At 43.5% G+C, this 11,464-nt stretch overlaps 1 protein-coding gene across 1 annotated transcript; it reads right to left on the reverse strand.

Moving 5' to 3' along the window:
• Window positions 1–7,139: 7,139 nt before the first annotated feature.
• LOC134181036 (metabotropic glutamate receptor-like) lies at window positions 7,140–11,227 on the reverse strand. The gene is made up of 3 exons (XM_062648235.1): window positions 10,873–11,227; window positions 7,533–10,368; window positions 7,140–7,433 (listed from the first exon to the last, which is right to left on the reverse strand). Exons 2-3 carry the CDS (start codon window positions 10,301–10,303, stop codon window positions 7,400–7,402), a joined length of 2,805 nt encoding a protein of 934 aa, XP_062504219.1. The 5' UTR covers window positions 10,304–10,368; window positions 10,873–11,227; the 3' UTR covers window positions 7,140–7,399.
• Between the last annotated feature and the right edge of the window lie 237 nt (window positions 11,228–11,464).

Below are 11,464 nucleotides of genomic sequence, written 5' to 3' on the forward strand. Positions count from 1 at the left end.
CCTTCTCTATAAATCTTTACAAATTATGTATTTCTGTCGTCTTTGGACCAGTAGTGCACTTGTTTGACATTTGTCTTTCATGTATGTTTTTTGTTTGTCCCATATGAAACATTTAGTTATATATATATATATATATATATATATATATATATATATATATATATATATATATATATGTATATGTATATGTATATACATTTTTTTTGTTACAAGGACCCTTAGGGTCCAGGTTACTGCAGACACTACTAAGTACTTGCTATGATACTTTCTACGATACTAGTATACAATCGAAACACTATCAGCAGTCACTGTCTATATGTAACTTCTTTGCTTCTTGGACAGAACCTGACACTCCGGAGAGAGAGGCAATTGTATGTTAGTTCTTTGCCCAAGGGAACTTATGTATGTGGCCCTCCCGCACTCAAACTCTGACCCAAAGATCCCGGATGTTGCCAATCTCCAACTGCACACTCTAACCAATTGAGCCACATACATACACACACACACACACACACACACACACACACACACACACACACACACACACACACACACACACACACACACACACACACACACACACACACACACACACACACACACACACACACACACACACACACACACACACACACACACACACACACACACACACACACACACACACACACACACACACACACACACATGTAGACTTTGTGGGACCATTTCAAAACAAAATGTGGCTTCTAGTACTTGACGCTCATTCTAGGTGGCCTGAAGTACGTCAAATGTCAGTCGAATCTACATCAGCTTGTCGGACTATCTCATGTCTCAGAGAGCTTTTTGCTCACTTAAACAAGTAAGTGGTGACAGATAACGGCCCGCAATTTGTTTCTGCAGAATTTAGACGGTTTTGCAAACAACAGGGTATATTACACACGTTGTCTCCGCCCTATCACCCAAAGAGCAATGGCCAAGTCAAACGGTTTGTACAATCATTAAATATAATTAGGCAGGCCATTCCAAAAGGAATGACCGCTCCGAGAGCTACTCTTGATGAAGTTGTTACGGATATTCTGGGGGTTTATCGGACCACTATTCATACAATGACAGGGAATTCACCAGCAAGACTGTTATTTAGTAATAGAGATCTCAGATGTCAATTCGACTTGTTGTTTCCTCCCACCCCAAAGAATAGTAGCTAATGGCAAATTGCAGAACAGGGTGCGGGATCGAGTCTCAAGAGAAGCAAAAGACTGCCTATGACCTAATGGCTCAAGACAGAGATGAATTAATTTCAGGAAGGTGATTGGGTCTTACAGTTCGCCATGGAGTCCAATTCAAGGAATGGAAGGTTGGTCGAATTAGTAGGGTCTTGGGGAAATACTCTAGGGTGACGATTGGTATATACAGTAGGTAGGTCCATACCAATCAGTTGCACACAGGTATTCAGGAGAAAGAGGAGAGTGCTACTACAGCTGCGCCTCTGGTTCAGACTAAATCTAGAGTTCGAGATGTCGTCACTTACTACATCACTTACCTCTTCTGACAGTGAGTCGGATTCAGAACCATCAGAACCCATCGTGCGCAGTAGCAGCCGCGTCAACAAGGGCCAGCCACCTAACAGACACGGTAGCTGGACATCGTAATCTATTGAGAATATGTGTAACAGTAGAGGGTTAGCTAAGGTTCCCGGATATCCCGGGTAGTCTTTGGGGTTCGTTCTAGAATGTTCTAGATGTTGCGTTGTATATTTAGTACAAGCTCCAATGCCTGGCTTCGCGGGGGGGGAGGGGGGACAACACATGCCAGGTGCTTCTCCTTTCCACTTCATAGCGCCGCAGTTGACACACACGTTTGTCATAGAGCCAATACAACACGGAAGTGGAGGAGAGACAGGTCGCCTTTATTTATAGGTAGAGATTATAGCATTAATGACAGACAAACAGACAGACAGACAGACAGACAGGTCGCCTTTATAGGTAGAGATTATAGCAGAAAGTATCTAAAAATGCGTTTGATGGTTGGAAAGGCAGAGGGGGTGAACCCAGGTCACGTACAGTTTGTATAGAGAACCGTTTACTGTCACTAATTAGCCGTGGTGTAAGTGCTTTTACCATTTAGTAGCAGCCAGACAGAATTCTCATTCATAGTTATATCCCGTTCAATTGCCGTTTCTAAAATCCCGTTGATTGGATTAGCGATTGGTTGAAGCCATTTCGACTTGGATGTTGCTGTCGTTGCGAGGAACAGGTGTATCGAACTTGGCATCTAGTCGACACGTGTCCAGTTTCAAAAAATCCCGTTGATTGGATTATTGATCCCGTTGAAGCCATTTCGACAGTCCCGTTGCGGAGAACAGATGTATCGAACCTGGCATCTATAATTTCGACTTACCCGGATAATCCGTTCCCCGTATACAACGTATGCCGACTCTCGCCATTCCGACAGTCCCGCTGAACGTCGTCTCTTCGAAGACGTTGCTGGCGTTTCGGGGAACAGGTGCATTAAACACAGCAGCTCATCGACGGTCGTATCTAACGAAGTCACGACACGTACCGACTTTCGTCATTTCGACAGTCCCGCTGAACGTCGTCTCTTCGAAGACGCTGCTGGCGTTTCGGGGAACAGGTTCATCAAACACGGCAGCTCTTCGACGGTCGTAGACTGGCAAACGACTGTGGGCGTATTTTTTCAAGACCCGGATATCAGCAAAAATATCTTTTGTTTGCCAGCGTCGCCCGCAATAAACGACACGCTCAGCGCGTACCGTCCGACGTCGGGAACGGGCAGTCTAAATTCGGTGGAGATACGATGCGCCGTTCCGGAGATACTCGCGCGCGAGCGAAAGCGAGCTTGATCGGCGGGAAATGGCGTCGTCGTGGGAGAAGTTAGGAAGACGATCACGGTCTCACTTTCGAGATTAATGAATTCGGCGTGCGCGAGCCAAATTCGGCCGAGATCGGACTCGCCGTCTTTGAGAAACGCTCGTACGGACGGACACACAGACAGACAGACAGATAGCAAAGAAGTCATCAGATGAAGTCGGAAGACTAAATTCAGCGGAGTTTATCGACTTCTGGAGCAAACGCTTTTCGGTGCAACTCCAAAAGTGCAATGCGAGCGTCATCTCTAAGAAGTCATCTTCATTGACTGGAGTCAACAGAAGTGACTTTTATGCCACTCAGTTCTTTAGCCACTAGCTGACACTGAGCTAGGGCTTTGCACGTAATTAGCTGCTTTTAGAGTTTCTAGAGTTTTTAGAGCTATTAGTTCCTTCAAGTTTTGTTTTGAATTTAGTTTAGTTCATGAACATTGATAGTAGTTGGATAGCATATATAGTTATTTGCATTGCGGAAATGTATCATAGATAAAATGTTCAAATAAATGTGTTGACAGACAGACTGACAGACAGATTCATTTCTTCTGACTTGCGTATCTTGTACGTACCTAGCTCTAGAGTCTAGCCTCTCGTATGTAGTTTGCAAGTTTTATGTTGTTACTAGGGTTGGACTTTAGTTACAGTTATGTACTTTGCAGTGATGTATAGTAGTTCCATGTTTGAAATATATGTATTGACAGACAGACATCTCTCCTTCATATATATAGATATTCAGGTCACGTGGGCATGTGAGTGTAATTAGCTTCGCGACCGTTTCTCATCTGTCCTAGCCGGCAAGAATTAGTGCGAAATGTCTTGACGAATCCAGTGTTCTAAGCTTTAGAAAAGAAGACATTTTGTTAGGTTTTTTGTGTCAGCTCCTTCGTGGACAACACGAAGTTGTCACAGGCACGTAGTACACGTCTGCGATTCCGTTATGTCGCCACGTTGTTCCTGCATTTGTAGCAGCGTCTACCATACAACACATCAGACACATTGTCTTGTATACTACCTCACGTGCCAAAGTCACGTGCAACATGCCACATATACCCACTTCCGGGCATTTCTCTGTTGGTTGATTGCAATGGCCAATGGAACGGAACGTCAATTCAGAGAAAGGGAGGGAATATGAACAATGGTATGATGGAAGAAGGGAGATGGTCATGCCTATGGAACAGTCTAATCTTAATTTTGGCTACATGAAAGTGATCATGCAAACAGGTCTCAGTTGTTCAAGAGAGGATCACAGTTGGTTGTCATAGGTTTCTGCCAAATTGTATATATCCGAAATCTTAATTTTACAATTAATGTGGAATCTAGAGTTGTGGGTTTGGAATCATAGAATGGTGTAGAGAAGATGCAAATAGAGCATAATTAATTATGCCATTGGTGTACTTGGAAGGCAAAGAGAATATAACTCATCTGCATAACAGAGATCTAGCTGTATGCTAAGGAAAGTGGACTGTCTCTATCGAAGGCCAATGTAGTAAGTACTGTTGTGTATCAGTGGGAGATTTTGCACTGAGAGTCTTGATGACAAAAAACTGAAACAAAGAATGGCAGATCACGAAATCAAAGCTATTGCATGATAGAGAATCTCATTTTGATTATGGTACAAGTAACAAACAGTTTTACCTGTAGTGATGAAGGGAATAGCTGACTCTGCAGGCACTGAGAGTGTTCGTCATATTATGAAGCTTATGCTGCTTCGAGCTACTCCAGCTGTATTTGTTTGTAAGACATTTCATCACTGAAACGAATTTTTTAAGTACGTAGTGATGTTGAAAACAATCCAGCAGATTAAGTGAAAATATATTTAAATTGATTTTTGTATGGTTTGTAGAGTTCAGTCAGTGGAGAGTCGACTGTTTGATTGCTCTGCTGCTATGCAACTGGTGTGATTTGGCTGGATATCTCAATGTGAGCAGAGATGATGTCAAGATGATACAACTGGAGGTTCATACGAAAAGAGAACAAGAATATATGATATGGCATGCTATGCAAATGGCAGTCCAAGTTAAGGGACAATGCAACTAAAGAGAGTATAAAAACTAAACTAAACCATACGGAAGAGAAGATGACAGAAGCCACGAGAGTAAGAGATCAGTGTTGTAAATGCATGTCACTGCTTTATATTTGTCTTTTCTCTGGGCGCTTTACAATGTCCATAGTTGTTCTAGGCGAAAATGTCTGTTTTGCCATCTTTGCTAGATTCGTAGACAGGCTGTAGTTGTGCTTCATTAATTTACTTAGTATTGCTGATCCTAAGTTTTTGTGTTGCTGGAGTGTGGCAATTAACACTGACATGCAAGTTACAAAAATGGAAATCATAGAAAGACTAGATTCCAACATTGTATTGTGCAGATACCTTCTGTATTAGGTATAGGTTTTCTCAATGAGCTATTGAAAGAAAATAGTTTTTATGGTTGCAAGAATGAGTTGACAATTTTGGCCAACGTAATGTAGGGAGAAAAGAATTTTGATATTATTGCACATTAATAATCAACTGATTGTTTGAAGCACTGTATTTGATCAGGCCTGTTGGAGCCAATGGGGCTGCTGGGGCTATGGTCCCACCACTTTTGAAAAAATGTATTTTAAAAAGGTGTTAATTGATTTGCAGTAACTTCCGTTTTGGGTACAGTCAATTATATTATCAATCACATATTTTTGATGTAAATTAATCAGCGTATCCTAGCAATATAACATTACCGTATAACCTATATAGAAGAACGTTTAGGAATCCGGGAGTAGATCAACCACTATTGCAAAGTAAGCGTGGAACGCCTTTATAGCGTGCGCTAGATCTCACCACTTCAAAGTTTCTTCCGATGGGCCTGTTTAGCCTAATAGGTAATGAAAGGAACGGACAGAGTGAGCAAATTCGGGAATTTTCGTAGAAACATATTTGCCTGTCTAATTGCTGGAGTGCTGTATTTCAGAAATAGGGGTAACTGCAGTACTTTCTGTAACTTATTGGAAACTAAGTCACATTTACTGCAAGGCCCTTATGGCAGATGTAAGGGGTGTGTGTAGGTGTCAGAACCGCTACCACCAGACACCTACTATTATCAGATCTGTTCTTTGAGATAATATTGTCTTCTGCATGTACCTCTAATGCTTGGCAGAGAGTCTCACATGCAGGCGAGGATCCACTTGAAGCTCAGAGCGATATAGATTCACATTCCTAATTAATGCCTTATAATACATGTCCCTATACAAAACTTGTCAGAACTAGGGACGAATCTATAAAGGAGTTTGCAGGATTCAGCGGAACGGGGATCAACCGGCCTTCAGTAACGGTAAAAACTAAGAATCTGACAAGTTTGCACAATGACCGACCCCCTAGGATGGATTTACGTTATGGAACACAGAACAATCATCACATGGAGTTGTGATTAACACATGAACAGGATTCAGGAGTTAGTTAAGGAGATACATTTTAGGCAAAACGAGAGATCATCTGCACCATGATATCATCAGTACTGTAGAATCTTGGAATGCATGTAAATGGCTAGGCAGCAAGCAGTGTGCATGTTGTTGAATTCTCATGGATTTTCTTTCTTCCGTCTAATTGACTTTGTGAATATGAAACAGAGCCTAGAAACAAGAATGTGAGCTAAAAACGAAATGTTTACTCATTTTTAACGCAAAATTAGACCACCGCCATGTTAGTCGATGTGTTTACATTCAGTATAGCTTGCTTGATTATTAGCCCGGGGGAGGGGGGTTCATAAGTCACCAGTCCCTACTTTGGCGAAGATTCTGAAGATTTTGAAACCTCTTAGTCCTTAATTAGTGCTAATTGGCTGACTTTTTCCTAAATTTGCACCTGTAGATATGCTAATATTCTCAACTTGTAATTGCTCATGCCTGTGGACCACGTGTTGAAGGTCTTGTGATGATCACATAGAAGATTAGGTTTCTGTATTTTAGGTAGTGGCGGTACTACTAGTAGTGTAGCAGCAGGCATGCTGTCTATATCACTTGGTAGTTCGCGTATGCTGAAGGTGCATTCTAATTAAGTTAAACCAAGACGTACTATGTAGTGGACTAAGACTTCCTCAAGATTAGTTATACTACTTCTTAAGGATACGGATTTGTCTACTGTGCATGCAGCGCATTACGGCTTGACGAAACTGCTTGCGTCCTACTATTTTGACAACTTTATCTATACTGTAAATGTAAGTGCGTTCAGACCGCAAAGCGTCTCTATATATACTCTAGTGAACAAAAACACACGGTACTATCACGCGGTTCTCTAGAGAACACAGTCACAGAGGTTATAGTTAATTCCTTTCTCGTCATTCTGTCCAATACAGTAAAGTCAGCAAATTATATCACATAATACAAAATATTACAAATTCAGAAAAAACTACGGCTTCGACAGCCGATCGCCAATTACACGATTTTGTTAACACCCAATTTAATTAGGGTTTGTTATCGTCAGCTGTCATCATCACACACCATCCTCGTTTTACGCAATCTATAACCTACAAGTTAGCTAAAAAAAAAGTAGACGTCTTGTAGTTGTCTTTACGAAGTCGACTTGATTTCGCATGTTCCGTGTCTACATAAACAGCAATTCAACAAAAGACAGTTACACATTACTTTTTATAGTCTCGCAAAGGGAAGCGGTTTGGCTCCGCGAGACCGTTACTCTACTGACCCTTTTTCCTTGTGATCCTTGACGTGCCATCTTTGTGTGTGAGAGCCAACGCTATTCATTGACGGTTGAGACGACGGCTGATGCGTTGTTTGACGTTTATTCCTCTCCGGCCTCAAAAGAACGATATACAACTTGGGAACGAATAGACATCCCCACGCCGCTAAAGCACTAAGCACTATAGCGAGCGAGGCGATGGCGGTAACGTATTGGTCGTCGAGTCCGATGAATCCGAACGGGATGAGAGCCAGCCAGATGACGCACTCGGAATACGCAGCGAAGCTGATAAACAACGTCTCGCGGAAGTTCTCGGGAATTTTGCGCGTTCTCAATCCATAATAGGTGCACACAACGATAAGAGCGAAAATCCAGAGCCAAGTGACGAAGAGACCCGGATCGACTAGATTTTTGCAGATGCGGACAAGTTTGACGTGGTCGATCGCGACCTGCGTTTCGGCGTCCGGAGGTGAAATCATCAGCCACGCTGCAGCGATACAACACGATATGGCAACAATAATGGCCGTGAGTGCGAGTTGACTCAACGGACTGATGAATGGTGGCCGTTGCACTTTTGGCCCACGATTGAAAAGGCGAGAAATTCTGTTGGTCTTAATCAGCAGCGAGCCAAAGACCATGGACAAAAACACAGCAGGACAAAATCTTATAATACCACAAGTCAAATTGGTCGGCTCGCCGATAAAGACGAACGTCAGCAAGAAGCAGAGCAGTAAACCCGAGAGAAGAACAATACTCAGCTCTCGACCTGACGCCATGATAAGAGGTGTGCCCCATCGAACAAAATACGTAACAAACGTTGCCGCGACCAAAGTAATTCCGAAGACGGCAAAAATCACGAAGAAAACTGCAAGACCGTTTCCATATTTAAGATATTGAACCTCCAGTGTAATACAACCCGTATGGTGACTACTATTTGTAGCATTTTCCGGACACTCTTTACACTCGCCGTACCAATCAGTCTCGTACGAGACGTAATGATGAAGCCGGCTGCAATTTGTACAATTCCAACACGTAAAAGTCACTCTGCTGTCTCCAACGGAAATGCGAGCTCTATACTGACCGGGGTCGCAGTCTTCGCTGCAGTTAGTGACGGGAGCATTTAGCACTCCCCTTTTTCCAGTTAACCACAATAGCTTTTCGTCGTTCAAGTAAAGAGAATCGTTACGGTTACTTGTCAATTGCCACGTACCAACAGACACAAAGTCGAATTTATCATTGTTTCCAGTTTTCTGTTCATCGACGTGAAGGTTTTTGATGTCGTATTTTGCCTGAACGAAGTCGCCTGCCTTATCGAACTTAAACTCTACACCAGATTGAGCTTCGAAGCGCACGTTCGTGATGTACCGTTTAAATTCGGCTGAGCAGAACTTCAAGCCTTCGAAACACGAACTCGCATTGCTGCACATCTCGACTTTGCCTCTGCACTTGTCCTTCAACAGATCTCTCAACGCGTATACCAATACATTAACGGCGTCGATCACATAAGCGACTTTACTATCCAGAGGTTGGGTAGCGGTTGCCAGAGTGTTGTTATTTCGACATTTGTAGACTGAGGAATTTGTGCCTTCAAGCGGGTTGCAGCCAAACCGTTTTTCCCAGTACTGTGCGAACCACGGATTCTCGGCGAAGGTATAGTTGTTCGGGTTTAGACTCTTCATGTGGTCTTCCAATCCCTTCACTTTGACAGATTCGGGTATGACCGACAGCATTCCCCTAGCGACGGCAAGACTGTTAATGTTCTCATGGGGATCATACACAGACTCTCTTTTGTCGCCTGGATCGTCCGAAACGATGAACGTGAACTTACGGTTTCTTAATTCGGTTGTATTCGCGATTGCAGCCATCACGTTCTTTGCGACGTCTAGTTGAGCAAATATGACCATCAGATTTCCTCGACTTAGTGGATTAGCGCTCGACAGATTGCTCAGATTTCCTCGAACTGCCATCTGAATAGATTCGCGTGCTCGTTGTACGTCTTCCGTTTTTCGAGGCAGTCGCAATTGTACCCCGATATCGATTTCGGCTGCTCTGGCAGCTTCGATAAACGATTCAATGCCGTCTTTGCCATAAACGTCTGTTGACGATGCCGTGTGGACGTAACGCCATCCCAATTTGAGCAAAATATCAACCATCGCTCTCGTCTGGAATTTGTCCGGAGGCAGCGTTCGGAAAAATGATGGGAAACGTTTGGTATCGCTCAGCGCGGCGGACGTGGACGCATAGCTAACGAGCGGGACTCCAAAGAGATTAAGCAAGTCGGTCACAGCGATGGAAATTCCACTTCTCGCTGCCCCGGCAACGCCCACAGTAAAACTGTAATCGCCGTCATTCAACGAACCGATGTTCAAAAACGAAAGAGACTGACGCAGCGCATAGCTACTATCCTGACACGTGTCTCGTATTTCGTATCCAATACTGATGTTTCCTAAAACCTTCTCCCGATTGGCTTTGAGTACCGCATACCGCATGGCCTCCAGGCGTTCGAATCCGAATTCGTTTAGCGACGTAACCGTGTTTTCGCACGTGACCAGTCCTTCATCGTCTCTCTCCGCTTTGTGGACAGGAAAGAGACCTCCGATAATGACGTTACCGTATCTCTTATCTCGCTTTCCACAGTCGCCGTCTATATTCGCAAGGCTGCAAGGTCCTCTTACGACCATCGATTCGTCGTTGGACTGAGAGCTAACGACCGAGAACAAACACAAACATGCCAGTATTGAAATACTCGATTCTCTTTTTCTTCTGTAATTTCTCATCCGGGATGTAATCAGATAGTGTGCAAATATATAGCTTTTACGATCCGTTTTGCAACAGCCAAAACCTGGCAAAGAAAACAAATTTTAGAAGTACGAAATTTATTCATTTTGAGTTTGCGAGCAAGTGCCGTACGACCCTGAAAGTACATGTATGCTAGCAACCATGCACGTGTAGAAATTAATTAAGATACTATATCTATATTTCATAGAAAATTGACACCATGAATCATAAGTCTCCATACGAGCGATTTACACAGTATAAAAAATTGAGCGTCCGTTTTGACCAGATGGCGTTCGTCGAGAATCACAGCTAGCACTCACTACACACTACTGTACTAACCCAATTAACTACCTCTCGCTCCACCGTTTCTAACCTCTAGAAAATAATACCGTAATGCCAGTAGTTCTACTCATTATTGGCCTTGGGTACCGTCTCGCGGCCTAGTGCGCATCTGTTGTGATACACCTGCTAGAGAACGGCTACCCAACATAATTGGGGTGTGGAACAAAACAAGCAGACACGGAAGTAATGAAGCATACACGGAATCTATCTATTTAGCATGTCTCACCGTTCGATCGCGTTGCTCTGCAGCTACTCGAGATCGAGTGTACAACACAGCTCCGACGTTGCAGAGATCTGATTCACTCACCTCTGACCAGCTGCAACTGGTCACGTGTGCCACTAATTGTTTTGAACGCCGCGAAAAGGAAGACTGTAAACCTAGACACCCATGGGGCTTGGCATAGGCCATTTAATTAGGTTACTACGTAGTAGCGTTTCCAAGTTACACGTTGTCGGTTGGGTGGCAATTTGTCTTGCTAGTCTCTAACTTTCATAGACATACCAAAATAGTCATCACCACAAGTCTACGCAACTCAGTAACTGTTGTGACAGACAAATAGGGAGGGGCTCTGACCACAACGCAACGATATAGTAACGTACGCGACACCCACCGTGTGCAGCTCGACGACTAACAGTTGCTCGAATGCAGATCTTGGAGATTTTGCAGATACATTCATTCGTATGCAGTGCGTATCCACACCATTAGCCTGAGAATCGAAGAGCCTCTTCAAGTTCCGTGCGTCTTATCGGTCGACCCTGTTCCTGACAAAGAGCTGTTAAGTGGTGCGTGGTAACGTGTTCTTCCGACGTCCGATGGC

This window comes from Corticium candelabrum, chromosome 6, assembly GCF_963422355.1.
Source record: "Corticium candelabrum chromosome 6, ooCorCand1.1, whole genome shotgun sequence".
NCBI classification, from domain to species: Eukaryota; Metazoa; Porifera; class Homoscleromorpha; order Homosclerophorida; family Plakinidae; genus Corticium; species Corticium candelabrum.